The 26598-nt window shown below is 38.9% G+C and overlaps 2 protein-coding genes across 3 annotated transcripts in view; one reads left to right on the top strand and one right to left on the bottom strand.

Moving 5' to 3' along the window:
- The first annotated feature begins 402 nt into the window (after positions 1 to 402).
- On the top strand, positions 403 to 20063 carry EIF2S1 (eukaryotic translation initiation factor 2 subunit alpha). The gene is made up of 8 exons (XM_019641313.1): positions 403 to 547; positions 4612 to 4853; positions 9738 to 9817; positions 11579 to 11730; positions 15473 to 15579; positions 16792 to 16889; positions 18517 to 18660; positions 19521 to 20063. The coding sequence occupies exons 2-8, from the start codon at positions 4613 to 4615 to the stop codon at positions 19644 to 19646; spliced, it is 948 nt and encodes a 315-aa protein (XP_019496858.1). The 5' UTR covers positions 403 to 547; position 4612; the 3' UTR covers positions 19647 to 20063.
- A 2466-nt stretch (positions 20064 to 22529) lies between these two features.
- Positions 22530 to 26598, bottom strand: part of PLEK2 (pleckstrin 2) — a 13992-nt gene continuing 9923 nt past the window's right edge. For both annotated transcript variants that reach the window (XM_019641281.1, XM_019641282.1), the window contains exons 7-9: positions 25164 to 25247; positions 24158 to 24236; positions 22530 to 23421 (exon numbers count right to left, since the gene is read on the bottom strand). In XM_019641281.1, the coding sequence (XP_019496826.1) occupies positions 23294 to 23421; positions 24158 to 24236; positions 25164 to 25247 (291 nt within the window). In that variant the 3' untranslated portion in view covers positions 22530 to 23293. The remainder of the gene's footprint in view (positions 23422 to 24157; positions 24237 to 25163; positions 25248 to 26598) is intronic.

Here is a 26598-nt window from a genome sequence, read left to right as displayed (position 1 = left end):
GATGTTCAGGCGCGCGCACCACCGAACGGCACCTCAATTCCGGTCAGCTTCCTAGCCCCTCCCGCTCCACCTCCCAGGCGGCTGCGCAAGGCTTTGCAAGCGCGGGGCGAAAGAACAGGAGACAAGAGTATACTCTTTCTCTTCCTCCGCTTGTCGTCTTTGGTCACAGCGCCACCTCATGGTGGCCTGAAGTTTTGAGCGAGGGTTTATTCTTTAGGAGCAAGGAGTGAGAGTTCTACTTCTCCCTACGCCTTAAAGGTTTACTTACCGAAAACTAAAGATAGTGAAAAAAAACGTACTTTTCAGGTCCTCCAGCGATCTACAGTCTTCCTGGTTCTCGGAGGACCCAGACTCTATGATCAGTGACGTAGAGGGCCTCTATTCTGTTGGCGCTTGCGTGATACGAGGTGGTGCCGCATGCGCAGTGGGGTTGAGCGAAGCGCACGCTGAGGAGGCTCCGCGTCTGCTGCGGGTAGCTCAAGTCTGATCTCTCCGATAAAAGAGCGCGGCGCTGGACCCCACTGCGGGATCCACAGACATACCTCAGGTAACTAGTCCCCTAGATCGGCTTCTGAAAGAACTCACTTTGGTTGTGTGTAGTGACGGGTGGTCGACAGAGGGTAGGCCCCGGGCTAACACCTCTCCCGTTCCTGCTCGAGAAGTGTCTGTGGACACCACCGACACCACCCGCCGGCTCCGTGTCGGTCTTCCGGAGTTGCAGGTGCCATTGTACGAGCGGAGGAACCTCGTGAAGGAAAATGGGCCAAGTGACTGTACAGCCTCTTCAATATGCTTAAAAGGGTTCCTTGCGGTGGGGCGGCCTCGGGAGAACGCCGTGACACTCCCGCACCAGGGGTGAGCACTGCTCTTTCCGGGCCTGAGAATTCCATCCATTCTTTTTTTTCTCTCTCTCTCTTGCGCTCCAGCAAATACTACCTCTCAGTGGAAACCAGACCGGACCCTTCCAGGGACCAGTGGGATGGGTCACAGTGTTGACAAGAGCTGGCTTATAAAGGGTCCAAGGGCAGTTTATTTGATAGTTTATTTTTAAAAATTGAGGCTCATATTATCTTAGCGCTCCTTGTATGAGTCACTCCTTGAATTGGAACTAAAACATGCTTTTAAAGAGTTTATTACGCTTCGCGGTCGGTTTGCTGTATTTCAGCACCAATGAGAACAGACTTGTGGAATTACACGGTGTGGTCTTACAGTTAAGCAAAACTGAAAAGATAAGGGAATTTTAGGGTTAAATACGTATTCAGCCTGAGGTCCCTTTTGTTACCTCCAAACTTAAGCTACTTTAATGTTCATTAAACAGGAAACACTTTCTTGGAGAAAAGGTGTAGCAGAAAAGTCCGTTTTTTCCTTCTGATTGAAGTTGTTATTTAAGGAAAAAAGTTGTAACTCTGTCTTTCAACAGTTTGGAAATTACTTCCATGAGTAGAACTTTACTGCCAATTCTCAGTTCATCTGATGCCAAATGAGAATTACTAACTCTCAAAAGATCTCATACAGATGCACAGTAATGTTTGTAGATAATGGTGCTTCCTATTTCAACTACAGTGAAGTAGTTTAAAAGCTTTGTGTAGCACTCCTATACTAAAAACTAGTATGCAGAGAGCATAAGTGTTAGAGCCTAATGACAATTATCGCAAGAGCTGTTTCTATCACATAATACACTTTAGTTTGGAAAGGAATGTGGACTTCCTGTATCTATTGTGGTGACTTGACCATGCCCTGGCTTAAGACAAGAAGTCCTACCTACCATTTGATGAGGCAAAATTACGAATACAGGTTATTTGAAATTACCTTGGAGGTCAGTTAATATATTGTGAAAGATAGGTGGTCATTACCAAAGAACACATACTGTATTGTAGCACTCTGGCATGTTGGGGCTCTATATTTAATGTAGAAGACTTGGCTTTAGCCCCTGTTCTTGTACTTACTAAGCAAGCATTCGTCCTTAAGGAAGTCACTTAATTCTGTCCCTTGGTTCCCAGTTAATTGATCATTTCACTGTGCTCCTTTCATAATACCATATATTGCAATTATTTGCTTATTAGTTTGTTTCCCAGTCTTAAATTTTGTAGGTAACAGTCTTAATTGTATCAGTAGTGCTTAAGTAATCGTTTAACAAATTAAGCTACACGTGGAAATAATGCTTCCTTTGCCTTTTAATTTCTTTATATTTGTATAGCACATTATACTTTCTGTTTTTCATGTATTTTGTCTCATGTGGTACTCGCCACAAATCTGTGAGGTACATACACAGACAAGAAACTACAGTTCACTGGGAATACATTTCCAAAGCAACCACAGCTAGTAAGAGAGCAAGGACTGGTACCCACATCTGTAGCTATTCCCGAAGTTCACTAAGTCCTGACAAGGACTTACTGAGAGCCAAATAAAATAAAAGTAAGTCAAAGTGCTTTGAAAGTTATATAAAGGGCCAGTATATACCTTCTGTATATATTTATGGCTTCTATTTTCCTAACAGATCTTTTTTAAGTTAGTGTGATTGTTACCATAAATAAGATACGTTCAAAATCTTTCAATCAACATGCAGGTTCTTTGTGAAATGGATTCTTTTTGTACTTATCAGCTACTTTCTTTATTGTGAATAACATACCATCAGCAATATTTGTTTACCCTACATATTGCAAAATACGTATATAAAGCTGTAACATGTCTCCCTACAGGATTCTTTTGCACTATTGCCTATTTTCTTTAACCATCAAATTAAGCCTTGCTTCCCTCAAATTATCAGTGTTACTATTTGAAGAAACTTGATAAGTAAATGTTGCTAGCATATGTTAAAGCTCTTCAAACTATTTCACACATTTTCATCGCATTTATTTTGATACTCAGTTTAAAACTTTTTTAGCTCTTAAATTTTAGTACTTTACATACAGATATTTGACAACAAATTTTTTTTAAAGGCCCTGTTTAAAAATGAAAAAAATGAAACAACCAGTTCAGCTGTTTCTTGGTGGGTAATTCTGGCCATTGTTTGCTTCCCTTTATTTGCTAAATCTCTATTTTGTCAAGCTACAAGAGAAATACATCTCTGCCACTGTTACTAATATGCTGCTTTATTTTTTTGTTAAACAGGATAGATTAGTACTGAAAGTTTTCACTAATCTGTGGTATATGCTCCAGCATTGAATATGTATGTTAATGTCACTTTTTGTTTAAGATGTTTTTAATTGTAATATATTTATCATAATACTGAGAGAAAATATAGCCTGATAAATAGCAGACTATGGCTCCAGCCTTCATAGGTTCAAATTCTGACACTATCACTTGTTAGCAGTATATAACAGAACAAGTTGCTTAACCTACGCTTCATTTTCTTCATCTATAAAATGGGGAGAACTAGGAAGAAAGTGGTATGCCTCAGGGAGACAGGCAGTGGCCAGATCATATAGGACCCTGTAAGTAGTAGAAAGATGTATAAATCAATAGGAAGCCACTGGGAAGTTACAGGCAGATGCAGTTAGCAGTTCTCAAACTGCACTGCAGCAGAATTCTAGGGTTCTGTGAGCTGGGTGTGGATGTCCTATCTTTATTTCCCAATTAATAAGAAAATAATAAGTTAGCAAATTTTCACATTTTTTATAGGCCTTTAGATCCTATTGCCTGTCTTCTGAGCTTTGACAACAGTAAACTGGCTACACTTAGCGGAAAAACATGAAATTCATCAATTATGATTAGTTTGAGAGCTTCCCTTTAAAATTATATTTCTGCTCATGGTATGATTTCAGGATTGTGGGTCATAAAAGGAATGGTGCTGAAAGTAGGTTGGGTGGATCAAAGGGAATAGTTTTAAATATATATGATACTTGGAGGTTAAGAGAAACTTAAATTTTATAGTAATGTAGATCTATAAAGCTAGTCTCAAGATTTCGTATACCTATTCAACAAAAGAAAAGAGTATTTGGGAGTAATGGGAAAAGTAGAAATAGAAATTATGGTAATTGTGAATTAAATTCAAGTTTGTTTTAAAAGGAAAAAAATCAGAATACGTTTTGGTTAAATTTAGTATCTTTTCTGATTAATAAACTTTTAGTTTTTGTCCTGTCATATGATACTGTAATTTTGGCTATAATGACTTATAGGATATATCATTTGATAAATGGTTAGGGTTTTAGTAGTCAGAAGATTCTTTCCTTTATGTAATGGGTGGTAGCATTACAGTCCTAGCTGATTTGGAGAAAGAACAGCTTTAGAATTCACTGATAGGTTTGTAATAGTAGTGATGTTTCCCATCATTTGTTATTTCTTGAAGTGGTGGTATTAAAATAGTATTTTACTCTTAAGGTGTCCCTTTAATCTTTAGGTAACAGAGGTTAGCTGTACTTTATAGATGGTCATTACTTTTTATGAGTCCTCTGAAACTGATGGTAGAGAATCATCCAAGCCTTACAAAAGTGTGGAGCAAAATAAAAATGAAAGCTTGATTCCTGAACATTATCTGTTTTCTGATACCATTTAAGAAGTTTAAAGAGGTGAGAAGACTAACAACTTCTCACCTTCTGACAACATGTGGAAAATGGACATTTATTTTGACTCTAACTGAACACTTACTTGATTCTTTTGTTTATATTGCAGAATGCCGGGTCTAAGTTGTAGATTTTATCAACACAAATTTCCTGAGGTGGAAGATGTAGTGATGGTGAATGTAAGATCCATTGCTGAAATGGGGGCTTATGTCAGCCTTCTGGAATACAACAATATCGAAGGCATGATTCTTCTTAGTGAGTTGTCCAGAAGGCGTATTCGTTCTATAAACAAACTCATCCGAATTGGCAGGAATGAATGTGTGGTTGTCATTAGAGTGGACAAAGAAAAGGGTAAGTGAGAAAAATATCTAAAATATGAATTTCAGATTTAAATTGGCTTACTGTAAACTATATTGCTTGTAAATTGCCTACTGCCATACAAAATAAACACCTCCTTTTATACTTAAACTCTTTTACATACAAAGTTGTTAGAGAAGGATGCCAATTAGCCATCTAAGCAAGATCTCTTGAGTTAGTAGTGGTTTAATTAGTACCTCCCAGAACTAATTTTTATTATTGGTCAAAGAACTTGAATTTTATTTTCAGAGGAATTTTCCATTTAATATTTTTGGACTGTGGTAAATAAACAATTCATAAGTTTTAAATTGCATGCCTTTCTGGGTAGCATGGTGAAATCTCTCATTGTCCTGCTCAAGACATGAATCACTCCTTTGTCCAGCGTACCCACACTATATACTACATGCCCATTAGTCACTTGGTTGTCATCTCAGTTATCAGATTGACTGTTAAGGTATTACAGTGCCTGTGTTCAGGTAACTTATTTTACTTAATAATGTCCCCAATGTACAAAGTAGTGATGCTGGCACTCGGATGTACCAAAGAGAAGCTTCCTTTAGGTGAAATGGAATGTATGTATAGGGGAAAAAAATATTTTCTATAGGGTTCAGTATAATCCACAGTTTCAGGCATCCACCCGGAGACTTGAAATGTATCCTGTGCAGATAAGGAAGGACAGCTGTATTCCTTAAATTTGAATAATTCTTCATATCACTGCCCCAGAAAGACCTAGAATGGTGTCTTATCTTGCATTTCTTTTCTGTTATATAAAATATATAACAAGAAGGAATCAAATATATTATTAACTGCAATCAGAAAAAGTACTTCCTTACTGTAGGGTCCAGCGTATTTGTCAGAGATTCTTTCAGCAATCAGAGTCCTTGTCGCTGAAGATTCCCTTTTGCACTAGAAGGAGCAAAGAGAAAATTTGGAATGCTAATCAGTTAATAAAAAGGAAAGATTTTTGTGGATAGGGACAATAGCCTATTTATTATGTGTGCTAAGTTTCTAGAATATTACCTGCTAATGTAAGGAGTAATGATACTGAATTGTGAAAATAGTACTGTAAATCTCATTTCTAAAACAAAGCAGGAAACAATACCTTTATTATGGCTGAAGATTAATTGTTTGGGGTGGCTGTTGCATTTGAGTTTTGATGACAAACACCATCCTGTCAAAAGGCCGAATGTGGGTAAATAGTTCATATTATCTTGTTCTTGAGTAAATTAAATTACCTTGTTTTGGTATGTCTCTGATTATCATTTTGATGTTGCATGCACATATTCTGAATTTTGTTCTGTTAAAAGTAAATTAACATAAAAATTAAAGATGCATGAATGAAAAAAAAAGTACTTGCTTAAGTACAATAGATATATGTAAAAGTAGTTTCTATAGCTGCATTATTTGTACAGTATTAATTAAAAACAGGAAACAACAGCGCCGGCCAACTGGCTCAGTTGGTTAAGAGCTCGCTCAAGAATGTGAGCTCTGAGCAACAGAGGTTCGAGTCCTGGCCCAAGCTGAGCTGCCGCTGAGCTGCCAACAGGTGGCAGGATGACTCAGCTAAAAAAATAAAAAGAAAGGAAAGGAAAAAACAGGAAACAACAGCCAAAATCATGGTAAAATAAATTATGGCACATCTGTGCAATGCAGTTTTACTATATAGAATGAGATCTGAATATTCTGTTGCAGAAAGATGACCGGGGTTGAGATAAGAAAAAAAGCAAAGTGCAGAAGATCCTATAGAGGAGATCTATTAGATGATTAGGTCCCATTGGAAAAACCTTTAAAAATAACAGCTATAAACCCTGAACAAATATTTTTAAAACTACCCAAAGACAATGGGAGCAATCAAAAGCAGGCCGAAACTAAAGGAAGGAATTCCACTGGCTAAGTTTTACAGCTTTTTGTCTGAATGAACGTTACACATGGCTTCAGGCAGGGTAGCTAAAATTCTAGTGGCAGACCTACAGTCTTAATGACATGAGAACAGTTCTGGACAGCCATAGCAGTTGGAAAATATTGATAGAGATTAGAGAAAGAGACGCAGAGGGAGAAACCCTAAATTTTTATATAAAATCTACTTAAAACTCTGGCTGACTCCTGAACTACTAATACACAGGGTAGACTGCAAGCAACCCTACAGGGTAAAAATCTAAATAGATTTTGGTTGCTTTCCACTTGGGGAAACAGATTATAGTTTTGAAACCAGACAAATAACTGCCTGCTAAAACAAAATTAGCATCCTTAAGGGAAACATAAAGGAATTCCGAGTCTCTGCTACATATTCACAATGTTCGGGATACAATCCAAAACTGCAAAACATTTGAAGAAACAGGAAAATATGACCTATACAGAAGAGAAAGGACTATCAATGGAGAATGACCTAGAGATATCCCTTATGTTGGAATTAGAAGATAAGGATTTTAAAGCAGGTATTATAACTGCTCAAGGATATTAGGAAGATACGCTTATAATAAACAAAATGAAATCTCAGAATTTAGAAACTCGCAAAGAACTAAATATAAATTCTACAAATCAAAAGTGTAATATCTAAAAAATCTAAAAGATTAAAGATGACAGAAGGCTCAGTGAAACTTGAAGATAGTTCATTTAAAAAGAGCCAGTCTGAAGAACAGAGAAAAAAAGCAACCTGTCAAATATCAAAAGCTCGATTCCAAAAGAAATGGAGAGAAAGAGCAGAAGAAATCATGGCCAAAAGTTTCTCATATTTGCTGAGAAAACATAAATTTACAAATTGGAGGAACTCAGCTAACCTCAAGCAGGATTAATACTAATAAGACTGCATCTAGGCACATCAGTCTATTGAAAAACAGCGGTAAAGAGAAATCTTGAAAGTAGCCAAGGAAAATGGCAATTTACAGAGGAACAGTAATACAAATCACTATAGCATTCTTATTAGAGATAATGGAGATCAGAACATTGAATGACATCTTTAAAGCACTAAAAGAAAACGGTCAAACCAGAATTCTATATCTAAAGGAAATATTCAACAACAAAGATCAGGGCAGGCTGAGTGGTGCGTTGGTTAAGAGCTGTCTTGGGACGCCAGAGGGCCCCGGTTCGGATCCCACATATGAGGGCCAGTGACACTGCCTTCTACAGCTAAGATGCTGAACAACAGCTCAACCTGGAGCTGGGCTGCCGTGAGTCGCCGGCTTCGTATAGGCTGCAACCCCTGCTGCAGTGGGTTGCCATGGGCTACAGTGTGTAGCCAGCAGTCAGCATGAGCGGCCAGCAGCCGCCATGAGCGGCCGTCCAGAAGCCGGCGACTGATCTGCCTCACCTGGGAAGAGCGCAATGATGGTGCCAACTTGGGCCAGTGAAGCAACGTCCTCCACAACTAGACTGAAGAACAAAACAACAGCAACTTGTCTGTTCCCCTTCCCCCAATTCCCCAGTGCTGTTCCCATCCCCCAATTCCCCAATGAAAACCTTTTTAAAAAAAACAATAAGATCAAAATGAGACATTTTCAAATAAATAGAAACTAAGAGGATTTATTACCAAATAGACCTGCATTATAGGAAATGGTAAAGGAAGTTGTTCAGGTCAAAGAGATATGGTGCCTGAAATCATCATTTTTTCCTTCTACATTCTTTAAAATACATGTAACTGCTTGTCTCATTTTATACCCGTGGGATTGTAATTTGTGGAGGTGACTGAAGACATGGAGAGGCCAGTGCCATTGAAAGAAGATTTTTATTACTTAAAAGATAGGGGCATGATGTGCCATGCAAGGCCACATGAGGAAGCACCAGGTTTAGTCCGGAGGCAGAAGAAGCCAGGGCCTAGGCCAGAGCAATTATTGAGATTTCCTCAGAAAAGGCAAGGCAGGTCAGGGTAAACTGTTCAGGGTTGGCTATTTTGAATAGTTTGGCAGGAATTGGGGCATCAAGGCTATTCTGGTTGTCTGATACCTGGCCTTGGGCTGATTTAGGGCAGGGGGAATATTGGTTTGGTGTGTGAAACTTTGATGAGGAGATAGTTGTGGGTGTGGGCTCTGGGTTGTTTAGTTTACATATGAAAGGCTGCTGCTGGTGAGCCCTTGGCTATCTCTAAAATTGTCTAGCCCTAGGAGGGGGAGTCTCTCCCCACCCAGTCATCCAGGCTGAAAATGTCATAGCATCAAGAATACTGAAAATAGGGGCTGGCTAAGTGGCTCAGTTGGTTAAGAGCACGAGCTCTGAGCTGGTTCAATTCCCACATGGGCCAGTGCGCTGCACCCAAGGTGAGCTGCTGCTGAGCTGCCAACAGGTGGCAGGATTGGCTCAGCTGGTGAGACCACGTGCTAACAACAAGGTTGCCACGACTCCCGCATGGGATGGTGGGCTGCAACCCCTGCAACTAAGATTGAACACAGCACCTTGAGCTGAGCAGCCGACAGCTGCCGACAGGTGGCTGGATGGCGACTGGACTTGGAGCTGAGCTAGCTGTGCCCTCCACAACTAAGACTGAAGGACAACAGCTTGGCTGTTCCCCTTCCCCAACACTGTTCCCCTTCCCCAATTCCTCAATAAAATCTTTAAAAAAAAAAAATACTGAAAATATAGTTAATACAATTGACACTATGATGGATGGATGCCAGATAGACAAATAGCGAATCTTTTGACTAGCTTTCATTTGGATAATTGAATATTATTAGTTCCCTGCAATGAGGTAATAGAGAATATACAATTACATGATAATAAAGATGCATTTCTGAAAACACAAACTTTCTCACCTGTACTTATGCAGTATTTTGTTGGTGGGATTTTACCGGGGAGTAATATGCCAACCAAACAAGCGTGTTGTGAAAATTTGTCACAGTGGTACGCTGACACCTGAACAGAGATCATTTTTTCAAAATTTTCTTACAGGATATATTGATTTGTCAAAAAGAAGAGTTTCTCCAGAGGAAGCAATCAAATGTGAAGATAAATTCACCAAATCCAAAACTGTAAGTTGATTTTTGAGTCAAATCAGTCCACTATTTGATGTGCTCAATAAATAACCAGCATGCCATGTTCTTGGTGGAAGAATAAAAAACAAAACCTACATTTTTTGTAACTTTATATTTTCATTTCCAGTTATATGTTACATAGAAAAATAAAAGATTTAATTTCAAAAGAGTTTAACTATAGTGTTTTTGTCTCATGGTGTTACTATCATAAAGCATTGCTTATGAGCTAATAGTCTCAAAACAATACTGGACATTAGTGTTTTTAAGCTTTTTTAGGAAGAAATTATGGGTGATTTCAGCAGATTTAGCTTGTCATAACATTTCGTTGACTTTCATCCCTACTCTGGGTAAGGGTCACAGAGACAACCAGCTGTTGTATGTAAGAATGAGCAAAGGTTTGCAAAATGTCTGTGAATCCAGGTTACTTTTCTTCCTTTTTTGTTATTTTTGCTGTAATTTTCTACTTCTCCTTAGTAAGCAAGAACAGCTATGTCTATATTCTTCATCTTCTGTCTATTCTTCTGTTCTCTGGTCTTATTTAGATTATCCTTCATTCCCTGGCTCCTGGGTTCTTAATGGTACTGTTTCCATTGTTTCTGTTTTCTTTGCCCTTCTTTTGTGTCCTTTGTTCTCTTCTGCCATGTGTATTTCTGTCCTCAAGATAAAATGCCAAGAAAACAATGTTTAGAAGATTTTTTAAATTTTGCTTAGCTCTAGTAAAAGAGAATAAAAATCTAAAAGCCGTCCAATCATTTACCCAGTCTTTCCCTTTGTTTTAAAACTGATATGTTTACTATTACTGCAGCGTGGTTTACACATTCAATAGTACTCTCAGTAAAATCCCTTTTTAATAAACTCTAGGACCTTGCCACTCAGAATATAGTCTCTGGACCAACAGCATTGGCATCATCTGACTGTTCATTAGAAATGCAGGATCTCAGGTCCCACCAAGTTTGAGAATCCAAATTTGAGAAGCACTGTCTAGGAAATTTCCTTTTTGTTTTGTCACCTGAGCATATTGTGAAATGAATATGTTAGTAGATTTTATCAGGATGATAAGATGACAGAATGACCAACCTATGTTAGTATCTCTCCTCACTCAGTTTTCATTTTTCATGTGTAATTAACATGAAAACCTTCCTTATACTCTTTCTCTTCATTAAGCTCTCTTATTCTTAGGATATTAGAAAACTTTTGGCAGCAGTGGGTAGGACTAAAGGATAACTGTTAAATGATAAAAAAGCAAATATACTAAAATCTCAATCCTGGTTCCATGATCTCATGCAGTAGTAGTAATACGTAATGGCTTATATTTGTGTAACAGGATTTGTATAATATACAAATTTTATGCATTTGTATAAATGTAGTGTTTTTAATTTATATTGTGCATTTGTACGTATTTTATCTGTGTAAGAGCTTTGTGCAGTAAAAAGGAGAGATACTAGTATCTCCCGTTTCCAGATGAGGAAACAAATTCAGAGAGATTAATTGATCCCAGTCAAGACTCGATCTGGGTCTTGACATGCTAAATTCTGTACTATTTCTACTTGTTATACCCACTTGAGTTTATTATGGGAAAACGAATATTTCTGTATGGAGAAAGAATTTGTTGGATGGCAATCTTTTATTAAGGAATTATTGTCGTCAGATTAACCAAAGGTTTGTTTTTAGATGTTGTCTACTAAGGTGTAGAAATACCTATTTTTTTTAAATAGATTTCTTACCTCTGAATTGTTGAGCTCTTCATTTTGTTTCTAGGTTTACAGCATTCTTCGTCATGTTGCCGAGGTGTTAGAGTACACCAAGGATGAGCAGCTGGAAAGCCTGTTCCAGAGAACTGCTTGGGTCTTTGATGACAAGTACAAGAGACCCGGATATGGTGCCTATGATGCATTTAAGCATGCAGTCTCGTAAGAACACTTTTTTGGTTCTGCTTCTACCTTCATATCCCAGCTGCTGGGTTGAGAGCCTGATATTTAATAGCATAACATCCATGTGTTAAATCCTTGCCAAATTTAGATTAAAATATTTCGGTATAAAAGGCCCATGATATGGGCCAATCGTATATCGCCAACCCTATATAATTTCGTATATCATAGTTATGTAGTTTCATAAACACTACTTCCTACACATTTCCTTCTAGTTTTTTACTATCCTAGGTAACTTCAGGGCCAAGGTAGATGTCTCATCTAAAACTCTAACCTCTTGTGTTCTTTGCCTCACAGTTCTTTAAACCTTAGCCCATGCCACTTTAGCCAGCCTTACATATGGCCTCAACCCTGGGTCTGCTATTAACCAGGATTTGCTCTGCCTCTAAAACCTTTAATTCACACATTCTGGTTTTTTTTTTTTACCACAGCCCCCGCCCTTCCAGCTTCAACATAGTCCTGTTCTATGTCTTAATTCTTATGTCAGGCTCTGATTCTAAACCTATTTTTCTCCCTGTCTTTTCACCCTTTCCTGCCTTCTCTTTCTTATTCAGCATAGATGTACCATGATCCATCATTTCACCAACTGTCTTGCCAATATCATGAGCTTTTGCCCTGTTTTTCCCTCTGTTACATCCAGCCTTGGATTGATGTTCCTGCCTTCTCTGCACTTGTAGACTGCTGGGTGGGTGCTGCTAGTAAAAACCACAGGCTTGCAGGTTGGTGCCCCTGCGTATTCATGGTCTCCAACCTCAGCTGAGCCTTCACTGCTGCCCCCCATTCTCTCCGCTCCTGGTCAGTTCTTCCTCCCATGCTTAGAGTGGCTATTTCAGAGCTTTCCACAACCTTCCTCATATATTCACTCCACCGCTTTCCTCACTCTCACCTAGTGCACTCAATACCTATTTTATAAAGAAAATATAATCCATTGCACAGGATCTCTACTCCCTTCCACTAGCTCAGCAAACTTATCTTCATCCCACCTGTCATTACCTCCTGTGCTCCTGTCACACTGGAATTCATATCCTTCCTGCTCAGACTGATCTCACCACCTATGCCTAGCTATTGCTCAGGGACCTCTTTCTATCCGTTATTCTTTCTTAGGTCTTCAGCCTTTCCCTTTATTGGTTTTGCTCCAGCAGCATAAAAACAGGCTCTAATTTCTCCCATTTACACTAAAAAACTTCTCTACCTTCTCTCTACTTTCTCCTGTAGGAAGCACAGTGTCCTCCTTTTAACAGCCAGGCTCCTTCAGTTCTCTGTACTTAACTGTCTCCATGTCTACACCTCCCACTCCTTCCTGAATGTTCTTGCTCCACAAGCAGCCTCATTACTACACTGAGGTTACTTTCCCAGCCTTGTGCTGCCCGGAGGTGATGGTCCCCTTAACCCTCAGAATGGCCCAGTGGAGCTGGGACTATTAAAGCCTGCCACAGCCTGGCTGATTCGATTCTCAAAATCCCTTCCAGTTTAGCCCTACATGTGATTTTGTTAATATCATGTTGTGGGAGAGGTGAAATAATAATAATTATAATAGCTAACATTTATATAATTCTCACAACAACCTATGCTATAAGTGCTATTAATCCTTATCTTATAGATGAGGAAATTGAGGCAGAGAGTAACTAATTTGTCCAAGTTCATACAGCAAATGGTAGAGCCAGGATTCAAACCCTGACATTCTGGCTGTATCCAGAATGTATGTAATTAACCATTAAATACTGCTTTATATTCCTGTCCTCCCTGACTTCAGTCCTGCACTCTTTAATTAGCACATGTCTTAACTTGGCTTATTGTCATTATCTGGCCCTGGCTTACCTCTCTAGCTTCCACCTCCAGCACTCCCTGCATTCCCACGCCGCCTTAGCGTGTATTATTCCCTTTCCCTTCACTCGCTTCTCTTGCTTCATCAGTTATGTAGTGACTGTCCAGATTTAAGTAATGCTAATTCTTTGCCGCATGTGCCTCGTATTTTTCTTTTAAATAAGAAATAAAATGTCTGAGATAGTTGAAAGTAATGTTGTACTTTTCCCAACCCATTCCCCTGATTCATCAGTGGTAACCACTATTCTGAAATTAGTATGTATCATTATAATTTATGTTTTTATAGTTTTAATATATGTATTCATGAAGTACATAATAGAATCATTTTTATATTTAAAATATCTTTCTGTGCTGTGAATTTTCACTCATAAGGATGTTACTGAATAGGATTTCTCCAAATTGATATATGTATGCCTACTTCACATTAATTTCTATATAGTATTTTACTATGAGAATATATTTATCTCTTTCTCTATTAAGAGATATTTAGGTAATCCCCATTTCTCAAACAATGCTATGATGAACACATGTCTCTGTGTAGACATTTGGGAGTTTCTAAGGTATATACCTAGGAATACAACTGTTGCGTCATAAGATTAATTATATGTATCTTTAAATTTCCTCAGCATTAACAAAATACAGTAATACCTTGTTTTGTGAGCATATTTCGTTCTGGAAACAAACTACTCGTATTGCAAGACATTGCTTGCTTACCGTGTTAAAATGTATTAGAAATGTTTGCTTGTCTTACGGAACACTCGCAAACCATGTTACTCACAATTCAAGGTTTTACTGTACTCTCCCCAGTTGGTTCTAGAATTTATATTCCCTCTAGCAATTATATGAGCATTCCTATTTCTCTTCATCCTCATCCTCACCGACATTTGTGTATGTCTCAGATTTTTTTTCCTTTTGCCAAACTGATGGATATATAGTAGTATCTTGTTTTGGTTTGCATTCTGTTGGTTATTGGTGAATTTAACAGTTTTTCATATGTTTATTGACCGTTCATATTCTGTGAAATATCTGTCCACCTCCTTTGCCCATTTCTGTTGGTTTGTCTTTTGATTTGGAAGGCAGTATTAGCTGAATGAAAGTTCCTTCTACCCAAATTTTTTTGCCTTTCATTCCTTAACCCATGCTTTTTAACCAGGATGCTTGCTCATGCCATTCCTTTTTAAATACATCATACCTTTCAGTTCTATCTTTGCTTGTTAAAGTCTTATCATTCTTTTCATCATTATTTTATTGTTTTTCATTTATTCAGCAAACATGCCATTGACTGAGGCTCTGATCCCTGTCTTGTGGCACTTAAGAGGGTCAGGTGAAAACACTACGTTATCCATGAAGCCTTTCCTGACCCACTAGCTAGGAAGTAATAATACCTTCCTCTCCTGATTTCCAGGGATGCAGTTTTATTTTTAAATTTTTTTTCCACGTTTTTGTTATTTTCAAGCTAGATTATAAGCTCCTTGAAGCAGGGACTGCTAATTAGATGGAAGTGCTTAATTCAGGTATATTGGGAGACATTTTAAATTGCCTGCTTTAGCCAGATCTCTAAAATGGTTCTCCTAATGATAATCAGTTGGGTGTTTTCTGTTTGTCAGACACTAAGTGCTTTACTTGCATTATCTCATTTAATACCACAATCCAGTGAGATTACACTGTTTCATCCTCATTTTACACATTTGGAACTGAGGTCTGGAAAGGCCCCAAAACACATAGTTATTAAAGTGCAAAGCTAAGATTTGAACTCTAATTCTGACACTAAAGCCTGTATTCTGAAACATTCTGTGCATTCTATGGTATTATGTTTGCTATCGCAATTATCAGTAAAATAACCTTGACCTTTTGTTGGGTTTTTTTGTGTTTTTTGTTTTGTTTTGTTTTTTTAAATCAGAGACCCATCTATTTTGGATAGTTTAGATTTGAATGAAGATGAACGGGAAGTACTCATTAACAATATTAATAGGCGTTTGACACCACAGGCTGTCAAAATACGAGCAGGTAAATGATTTTTTAAATGATGTTAAAAGATTTTATATGTACGAAAAATGCTGTTAAATAATGAACCTTACCAAAGAATATGTTACATCAACATCTGTACATTTTTCTAAATGTGTATTTTTTTGTAAGAAAAATTTAAGAAATTATTTTTGCTTCTGCTGAATTATCGTAAAATGTATATATTGACACAAGTTGAAACTGCCATATATGAGTTCAGCTAACCTTGTTAGCCCTTTTTTTTAAGGGGCTGGTTACATACTTTAAAATATTCTAACAATACAGTAAATCCTCCCATGTCCCTGGATTAATCACTGTTAACAGTTTGGAATATATTTTTTCAGACATTTTTCCTATACTTACATATTATATAGGAATGTATGCTTTTTACACTCAGATATAACTTTTTCTTGTTTTCACCAAGATGGGATCATACTATGCACAATTTTCTCCAACTAGCTTTTTCCACTTGGTGTATCATGGTTGCCCTTCCATGTAGAACATTGGAATCTTTTCATTCTTTTTAATTGCTAGGTAATATTCCATAGAATGATAAACCTTAACAGGAACCAGGCCCCTCTTGCAGAACATTTAGGTTGTACCAAGTTTTTTATTACTACAAAAACACTGTAAATTCATACCCTTATGCATATATACTTACCCATTTATATAAGTGTTCTGTAAGGCAAATTCCTAAAAGAATTGCTGGGTCAAAATGTATGCAATTTCTGAACTGTCCTAACAATTTACAATTATTGTTTCATTCAGTCTTTAAAACACTCCTCCTCCTCTCCCATTTTACAAATAAGAAACTGAGGTACGGAGAGGCTGGACACATCATTTTAACCCAGGCATAGCCAGAATTCAGGGTGTTTCTTAAATGTCTGTCTTTTATAGTTGCATCATTCAGGGGCTTGATGTGGATGAAAGAATATAATTTCACTACATACGCAGATAGTCTTAATTATGAAAGTTAATATTGGGTTGTCGGAAAAGTCATGACGTATTTTTTCTATGTTTTTCGCCGCAAAAATGCGCCATGACTTTTCCGACAACCCAATAGCCAGATTGGTCTCTAATTAAAAAGATGATGAAAGCCTTTCATAAATGTTTGAATACTCATGTATTTGCCCCAGCTGATTCCTTGTACACCTTTAAATATTAATTATTTTTTTGCATTTTTTGGTATAAGCTTTTGAATTTTTATAATTTTAGATATTGAAGTGGCTTGTTATGGTTATGAAGGCATTGATGCCGTAAAAGAAGCCTTGAGAGCAGGGTTGAATTGTTCTACAGAAACCATGCCCATCAAGGTGAGTAGCCAGTTTTCTCCCTCCCTGCTGAAATCTCCGCCTAAACCAAATCAGGATATTTTTTTGGATCATGTTTCGGAACAACTATTATGAAAAGTGGCTCTTGTTGATATTTCCAGGGGACGTTAAAATCACGTGTAGGCTTTTTGTTGTAGCTACTAATTACTGTCACAGTGGGTGGAGATTCCAGTTGATATTTAGTGCCACAGGGTTCCTTTATAGTGAAGAGTTAGTATATACATAATGCTCGTAGAATCTTGGAAAGGGCAACATATTCTCTCATATTCGCACACACAACTTTTAGGAGGTTTGGTCTGAATCGTTCATCGGTGATAAAATTAACTCAATGGTTGTTACTCAGAATCTCTTAGAAGAATTTCTTCTGTCAGTTTAGTTTAGACCCAAATAGGAATTTTTGTTTGTTTTAAAGATAAATCATCCATTATGCCAATGATAGCTGTACTTAGTTTAGCCACCAGAGACACCCAGAAGTTGTGATTCTTCATATGCAGTATTGCAGTGGGCTTGATTAGATCACTATCCGTTAGATTTTGTTATAGTAACAAACCACCCCAAATGGCTGGCCTATAGGATTGGGAGTTAAGTTTTGGGGTGATTTGTTAAGGCAGCAGATTAGCAAAATAATTCTTGAACATCCTAATAGCTGTGTGTTCTTTAGGTATACTCGTAATTGAATTTTTTAATTTTTTTAAAGATTTTTATTGGGGAATTGGGGGAGGGGAACATTGTTGGGGAATTAGGGAAGGAGACCAGCCAAGTTGTTGTTCTTCAGTCTTGGTTGTGGAGGGCACCAGTTGCCATCTGGCTTCCCATCCGCAGCTCATGGCCTCTAAGTGCAAGGTGCTGTGTTCAATCTTAGTTGCGGGTGGGCGTAGCCACCATCCTATGCGGGAGTCGAACCAGCAGCCTTGTTGTTAAGAGCCCACGCTCTATCCACTAAGCCATCCAGGCGGCAGCTCAGCTCAAGGTGTGGAGTTCAGTCTTAGTTGCAGGTGGACATATTCCATAGGCAATCTTGTTGTTACACCAGCTGAGCTATCCTGCCACCTGTTGGCAGCTCAGCGACAGCTCAGGTTGGGCACAACGTCACTGGCCCATGTGGGAATCGAAATGGCGGCCCTGTTGCTCAGAGCCCACGCTCTTAAGCCAATTCTTAGCCAACTGAGACACTCGGCCGGCCTTTTTTTTTGTGGGAGGGGAGGAATCTGGGAAGGGGAACAGACAAGTTGCTGTCCTTTGGTTCTTTAGTTGTGGAGGACGTTGCTTCACTGGTCCATGCTGGTATTATCATTGCGCTCTTCCCAGGTGAGGCAGTCGCTCGGGCCATTGGACAGCCGCTCATGGCCACTCACGCTGGCTGCCAGCCACTCATGGTAGCTCACAGCAGCCCACTGCAGCAGGGGTTGCAGCCTACGCCATCGCCAGCAACTTGGCAGCCCAGCTCCAGGTTGAGCTGTTGTTCACCATCTTAGCTGTAGAGGGCAGTGTCACTGGCCCTCATGTAGGATCTGAACCGGGGACCTGCTGCTGAGAGCTGGCTTGACGCCAGCTCTTAACCAACGCGCCACTCGGCCGGCCCTCGTACTTGAATTTTTTTCTTCCTTAGATTAATCTAATAGCTCCCCCTCGGTATGTGATGACTACAACAACCCTGGAGAGAACAGAAGGTCTCTCTGTCCTCAATCAAGCTATGGCTGTTATAAAAGAAAAGATTGAGGAAAAGAGGGGTGTCTTCAATGTTCAAATGGAGGTGAGATCAATACTGTTTTTGCCTTATTCTTAAAGTTTTTAAGAAACTTAAATCATCTAAATGATTTGCATTCTCAAGTCTTAAAACATGGGATACATTTAGGATTAAAACATGGGATACATTTAGGATTACTACTCTGCTACCCATAAAATAATTATTGACTTAGAGGGTTTCTAAAAGGGCATTTTATAAGTAAATAAGAACTATCATAGAATGGTTATTGAGAACTATAGTCACTGGTGTTGTTAGGTTTCCCTCTGAACCCCTGAGGGGAAAAAAATAAACAATGAAAATGAGTGATTAATTATTGTCAGAATTTATGTGAAATACTTAAAATTTGATCTCAGGATTAGAAACAGGAGTAGTTGCCTATATTTCTCTCATCTCAACAAAAATAAAACCTAATTTTCACATGTATATATGAAAATTATAAATACTTATATAAATACATATATACATATAATAGTTCCTTCTGTGGAAAGGAATAGTAAATAATTTACTTTGAACCTAGAAGATGCATTTTAACAAGACATCTTTTTATGGGTTTGAAAGATATAGCCACTGAGATTATTTTCATATATTTTCAATATGAGCCTGTAAAAATGATGACATAGTATTTGATTTTAATGCACACATATTTCTTTTTTCTGTATTGTCTTATTCTCTTAAGTTTCTTCCATTATTGATCTTATGGAATTTATTAGTGATTTGTCATCACTCAAAAGTGAATAGATATGGCAGAGTTGTTAGAAAGAAAAATGTTCTTTAAGAGTTAATATGCTGGGCAGTGATAGTATTGAAAGTGAAATTTGTGTACTATTTAAGTACTTTACTTTGAAATTATGCCTCTGCTTCCACAGCCCAAAGTGGTCACAGATACAGATGAGACCGAACTTGCAAGGCAGCTGGAGAGGCTTGAGAGAGAAAATGCAGAAGTGGATGGAGATGATGATGCAGAAGAAATGGAAGCCAAAGCCGAAGATTAATTTTATGGGAAGCAGAATCCAGTTTCAGGAACACAGAGCTGCCCTTGCTGGCTGTAAACCCTAGACTTAAAAGTTTTCCAGTATTGAAAACTTCAAAGCTGAATATTTTTTATTTCCAAGTATTTAAATGTTCCAACAGACCAAAATGTGCAGTGCCCTCCTAAATGTCAGCTGTCCTCACACAGTAGCTCCAACACATTGGGCATTTTTTAAGGGAAGGGCCTAATTTCACTAGAGACAAATCTTCAAGCTTAAGAAGAGTCATAAAATTGGGTTTGTCATTTCCATTTCTGATGTCTCCAGATTGATACCCCTTTGCCTCCATGAAATTTACCAGGGGCACCCAAAGCAAACAGTCCCAATCTTTCTATATAAAATGTATCAAACAAACATTAAATAAATTTCTGGGATATTTAACTATAGGTTTCTTCCTTCTTGTCACCAGTAAAAGCATTATGATTACTAACCCTAATTCTATTCATTTTAGTCTAGATGTAGAACTATAAGGGCAGGTAGGTGACCAAAGGACTGTCTATACAGCAGATCCTTTCAGGAGGAGAGGGCTTAGAGAAAAGAATTTTAACCACAGTGAAAGTTGACTCTTAGGGGGGAAAAGCCTTAAAATGCAATTAAAGAACTACATTGGTTGTGTGCCTTTTACATGTTTAAGACTGATGACAACATGTATGAGGGAGAATTGATCACACTGGTCCTAGTTGGTGTACTAAGCTGCTTGCCTTGAGCTTGTAATTCAGGGTAAAGTTTTTTGTTTTTTAATATGCTGCTGCTTTAGTTATTTTGAGTATCATCGTCCAACTTGATTTTTTTTTTCCATTAAAATATTCACTAGCGCTTAAGTTCTCTGTAACAAAATAGGGATCTTTTTTAACACAATCACAATGATTTTTCAATGTTTCCATCATTTTTATCTTTAAGAACTAATTATCTTAAAGGTATATAAGTTTAAAGGTAAATAACAAATATAAAGGTAAGTAAAATTCATAATAACACATGGTTTGAAGTGACAGCTACAGCAGCCAGGGTGTAGAAAGTCTTGAGTTACTTTGGTCTTTGTAGATTTAATCTCTTAGGATATATGAGGTACTGGATATATTAATTTTACACTGGATATATTAATTTTTAATTCCTGAGAACAGCTATTTAAATACTTACAAATCGACCCACCTTAGTCAGTCCATGACTAGACTTAATATTAAAGGGACTGGAAAGTAGAAGAGTGTGTGGGTGAGACAGTTTGTGCCATATGTGAAGGCTGTCCCTGTGTTTAATTTAGCAGCCTTTACTAGCTTTTTAAATCCAAAAGTCTGACTTCATACTGCCATTTCTGCAAGGGAGCTATGATTGCTAACTAGCATGCCATACTGGGAATATTTCGAAGAGAATCGATGTACTCAAAATTGGCACATAATTTTCACCTTGGTCTTTCTGAGGAGTCAAAAAAATAAGTCTAAAGCTCAGCATCAAGATGTCATCAAAATATACTAATATAATGGGTGCTCCTTAAATGTTTGCTTAGGCTGGGGAATTGAATTTTTGTTTACTGAATGTTTTTATACTTCAAAAGCCATAACCTGAGAAATACTGGTGGCCTTCATAGTGAGTGATTTTTCCCATGCCGGCCTTTTGCTCAGTTCCACAACAGTTTTGCAAATTCATGACCCTTGCCAGAGAAAAGATCAGTACCTCAATGATACCTTAAAGGGAGAACTAACTAAACTTAAAGCATACATATACCCTGCTGACGTAAAAGTATCACTTTCAAATATGAGGACAAGATATACAGCCAGCTCCAAACAACTTGTGGAATAGGTTGACAAAGACAATTGACCAGTTTATCCAAATCTTGGATCTCTTCCCCCAAAAGCATCTTCATTAAAAATTGAAAATTTCATCTCCCCATTCTGCCTTTGAGATCAAGTGGTTATCAACTCAAAATTAGTAGCTTGGGTCTTATGCTTAATTAATTGAAATAAATTAATTGGAAATGGCTGACAAAATATAAGAACATTCAATCCCTTTTGGTAGGTTTTACAGCAAAACAAGACAAACCAATACTTTATATGGATAATGCGCCGACATTTAGTAGGAACCTACAGAGATGCTAAACACTACATAATGCTAAGCAGTACAGTTTTTACTCAGATGCCATCCTTTCAAACACCTTGATTTAGCTACTTTTACTTCAAGAACAATTGAATTTAAATGGTTTGGAATTTTTAAAAATTCAAATACTAGTACTTGGGCAAGAGCTGTTTGCTGATTTGCCTCAAGGTGACCGCCATCTTTTCAATTCATGAGGATTCTGATACCTATAGAGTGGCGTGTGGTTGTGCCAATTTGGAGTCAAGCCATCAAACCAAATGCAAGTCATCAAACCAAGTTGAATTTAGATAAACACTTGTTGATATTCACAAAGCAATAAAGAAACATTCTAGAGACAGACCTTGGTAAACTGCCAAATGGAAAATGATGCTTTAAAAGGCAATCTTAAAATGTAAGGAATGAAGTAAAACCTCACTAGCTTGGAATTCCTGATCAGGTCAGGTATTCTAGATGAGATTAAGAGGAGACAGTTCAAACTAAGGACAAATTTAAACACTTTGGAAGTATCTACTCCCCTTAAATGTAAGTTATGTATCTCATCTATTAAAGGAAGTCTTAACCACTTGTATTTAGCAAGAAGGCTGGCAGTAGCTCGTGCCAGATTACTGTGTAAACTTGAAAGTAATAAAAATATTTTTAAAGATACTACATGATACAGACTTTTCACTACTTCAGATTAACCTACAAACTGGTAAAGCTTCTTGGTATCTATTTGTCTCAGGTAATGTTCACTTTAAAATCAAAATTTCATACCTTGATTTTAACTCTTATTTCCCATCTACATCTGCCTGTGTCCTTTAGTGCCCTGCCCTTTTAGCAGCTCTGTTCTGCATCTCTTTCTAAATTGCTATTTTCCACAGTAAAGCTGTAATTCTACTTTTTTTTTTTTTTGGTGTATGTGACTAATCTCTCCCAGTCCATGATTTCTTTTCTGTGATGTATAATACATAAGCTTATTTTTCAAAGCAAAACAATATTCTCTGAATGTTCAACCAACATTTTGCCATCCCCACTTTAAGATGATACGCATCTTAATGACAGATCACTTGAGATGTCTTCATAATCAGCTTGTGTAATTCATACAGCCTCAAGTGTAAGAAACCTTTGAAAATCTAAAACTTTGTACAGGAACTCAATTAGCCATAAACATCAATTTTTATTAATTACAAAGGAGTTAAAAGTTGTTGACTGCATTTCAGAGAGAGCTGCCAAGAGACTAGTGTCTTAGTATCACAACAATAGTGTTAGAAGGCAAACCAAGTATGTGCCTGGAGGAATGGCTGGCTGGATGACGAATGATGCTGCTGATGCCTAGTGGCTGTTCTAGCATTTCCAGGTGGTTAATATAAAGGTGGGGAAGGAAATCAGCACCACTGCTGATTGTAATCAGGAACTCCACCAATCTCCAAAGCAGTACAAAATATATGAACAAGTTAAGTCTTAACACTCCCATTTTCCAGGAAATCCTGTCTGTATCACCTCGCAGGAGAGAGGAATTGTGGTCCTGTTCCTTCTGGTCCTTGTCATGTTAGCTTTTTGATAGCTTCAATCCACTCAACTCGCTCGGCCTTGCTGCTGGCCTGGATGTAATAGTGTGTGTCATCCTTAGTGATCACTTTGAAGAGATTTCCCTGGACATTCCCTTTAACCCCTAGGCAGAAAAAAAAAAAAAATCAGTGACTATCCATATCTGCTTTCGACTGAAACTAGCTGCGACTGAGACAGATGAAAACACAAATAATAAAGGCTTTCTTAAATACAAATATAGATGGTTAGGAACCCCACCAAGTGCATGCTTTCCTCTTCTTTTCATTCCCTCTTCCTCACCTGGGCCTTATGGCCCACTGACAGTATGACTGCACATTCTTGGAAGCCCTCTTGGCTTTTACCCTATGCTAACCACAGATCTACAGTTTCATTCACATCAAAGAATCCAGTATGTTTATGTAAAAAGGCACAGATTTGGGGTTTGACTTTAACTTCTTTGAACCTCAATTTCCACATCCATAAAATGGAAATAATACCATCTTGTTACCCTAGCTGGCTGTCTATTGTGAAATTAGTGTGATGACAGATAGTAAAGAGTTGCTAACCCTTAAACATTGTGAGAGCTATTATTCTAACGTGGAAATTTATAGGCCAGTAAGCATAGAAATGGAGGGGAAAGAATATTAAAGACAAGGGTTATTTAGCTGTATTGTTAAAACATTAAACGCACCTACATGCCCTTTTCTCTAATTCTGCAATTGGCTTTAAAACTCACACCATTCATCATCTCATTGAGAAAACCCTCCTTGGTTCCAATAGCTCAGTCCTTCGTCAGCAAAGCATTATTGACAGTGCCAGAGGGAGGCCCCTGAGATCTTCAGGCTGAAGTTATCCCTTACCAGTAGGAACGCCATTATCCTCCAGAGCGGATACGAGTGAACCACGAAGAGAAAACCCACCCACCGGCCGGTTCTCGTCCTGCAAATGAAAGGAGACCTGATCAGGAATCGTGTGAATGCACAAAACGGAAGAGTTGCACTCTTGCCTGTAACCACCCTGTCATGCCAGCCAAAGAGGTCAAGTGAGATTCACTTGTAATAGAAGATGAAGCTGAACTCGGACATCATATGACCAAGTTATGTGCATCAGTGAGGAAGTTTGGGCTTCATTTCACTGCCAGCAGCAACACTGTCACACCCCTCCCTGCCCCCAGCCCTCCCTGCTGTCTGGCAGGGTCCCAGGGGTCCTTCAGGCTCCTTCACACTCGGCTTCGGGGAGGGGTTCCAGACTGAAGCTCGGTCAGGAGGAAGGAACTGCCCAGTCTTCAAAAAATGAACGAAAACCATACATCTACCAAGAAAAAACTGAATGGGCCAGCTCAAAGACCCTTGTTCTTTTCTTTTGACTGGAATTAGATCAACTCAGCCTGTGGTAATACTTACCTGAAACTTAGAATAGCAATTCTTTGATCAATTAGAAAAAAAAAATAAAGTTAGTAAAGTATGGCTTAAATGTTATATAGAAAAAGGAACTTTTCAAAGCATTGGTGAGAGCAAGAGGTTGAGGGGGCAGAATTCATGGGATCTGTGGGTAGAAAGGGGTGAAGAGCCTGGGAAGCACCCGCTAGGAGTCTCTTCATCAGCCCACCTCATCCTCTCTAGCCACACAGCAGGCTTGGGAGAAACTAAAAGATCCTTTTCCTCTCAAAATGAGGATCCATTGAGCAGGCAACGATGTGATGAAAGGAGTGATGCTTGGATTGTGGAAGGAAAGGCACAGGGGGGCGGAAGTTATGGTAGGGATGCTGAGAGAAAGCAAGGAAGCGGAGCCAGCTGCCTGCTGCGCTTGGGAGAGAAGCATCCGGAGGCCTCACACACGGTCACCGAGCGAGCACGCAACACTCACTTTGGAAGGATCGTAGTAATGCAGGAAAGCCGGGTCCTTCCTCAGAACAAAGCGCCGCACCTTCCAGTTTTTCCTCTTGTGACCCTGAGGCAAAGAAAGGATTCAAGGCTCATTTATGACAGCTCTTACTCACTTCCTCCCACTTCCTGGCACCGAATGCCAAACCTCCAAGCCAGCCTCTCCACTGGCACTCCTCTCTAAGAAGAGCCGGCCGGAGAACCAAGGATTGCAGTGATGTGTCATGGACTTCCCTGCTCAGTGACACCTGAGCAAAAACACTGTCACATTCAGTGGAGTTGCCAGAGCCAAAGAGGCTCAGCACTGAAGGAAAGGAGGGGCACTACCCGGACACCACTCAGGGCACAAGGAAGACAGGGAGGCAGCGGGTATCAACTGGACTGAGAGCTCACAGGCAAACTTGAACCCAAGGGCACCAACTTTTTAAGTGTCAATTCAGTCCAAAAATAAACCTACAGCTGCCTGTATATATGTGCATGTGTATATATACATACTAATATATATATATATATATATATATATATATGTATATAAAGTGTGTGTGTGTGTGTGTGTGTGTGTGTGTGTGTGTGTGTGCATGTTAAGGTAAAAACCACTTTAACATTTTGCATCAGGAAAAGAGTAAGCAATGATCAGTTATACGTTAAAATCTTCATGTGTAAGATACTGACAGGTGTATGACCCTCTTTGGCATCACCCCCTAGATGGCAAACTTCCCTTAGCCCTCTAGACTGGAACACCCACGTCCCTCCCACACACTCCTTGTGGTCTTCTAGGACCTCACTACCTTCCCTCACTAGACTCCCATCAGGCAGTTTTATGGATGGTGAGTAATCTAAGAGCAGATGGGGGTCTTGATATGCAAGAAACGGGTGACAACAACACGCGCTCCAAGTAACAACAGGAATGGCGCTGAGCAGCGTCCCCGTCCCTTGTACAGATACGCACGTTCACATGGTATACAAGATGCCCACAAACACGAGGGGTGTGCAGAAGATCTGCTTATACCTCACATGCAGGACCTGGTGATTTTGTTCACAGAATAGCCTTTTTGTTGGGTACAGGCAGAAATGCCACAGGTGTGACTGACCCAGCTGTCTCCCTGGAACATGGCTGCTCTCCCAAACACGGTTAGGAGTAGTGACCACAGTCAGGTTTTTTTGGGTTTTGTTTTTTTTTTTAGCTGAGCCATCCTGCTACCTGTTGGCAGCTCAGCGGCAGCTCAGCTCGGGCCGGGAATCGAACCGCTGTTGCTCAGAGCTCAAACTCTTGAGTAAGCTCTTAACCAACTGAGCTACTCAGTCAGCCCCCACGGTCAGTTTTTTTTTTTTAAGATTTTATTGGGGAATCGGGGAAGGGGAACAGACAAGTTGCTGTCCTTTTGTTCTTCAGTCTAGTTGTGGAGGACGTTGCTTCA

This window comes from Hipposideros armiger, unplaced genomic scaffold, assembly GCF_001890085.2.
Source record: "Hipposideros armiger isolate ML-2016 unplaced genomic scaffold, ASM189008v1 scaffold_59, whole genome shotgun sequence".
NCBI lineage: Eukaryota > Metazoa > Chordata > Mammalia > Chiroptera > Hipposideridae > Hipposideros > Hipposideros armiger.
This window is presented reverse-complemented; position numbering and strand designations above follow the sequence as displayed.

Bases quoted from the DNA above. Each gene is read 5' to 3' on its own strand.
- EIF2S1 (XM_019641313.1), top strand. From the start codon at position 4,613: ATGCCGGGTCTAAGTTGTAGATTTTATCAACACAAATTTCCTGAGGTG. The intron at 4,854-9,737 runs GTAAGTGAGAAA...ATTTTCTTACAG, and splicing joins TAGAGTGGACAAAGAAAAGG to GATATATTGATTTGTCAAAA. The intron at 11,731-15,472 runs GTAAGAACACTT...TTTTTAAATCAG, and splicing joins GCATTTAAGCATGCAGTCTC to AGACCCATCTATTTTGGATA.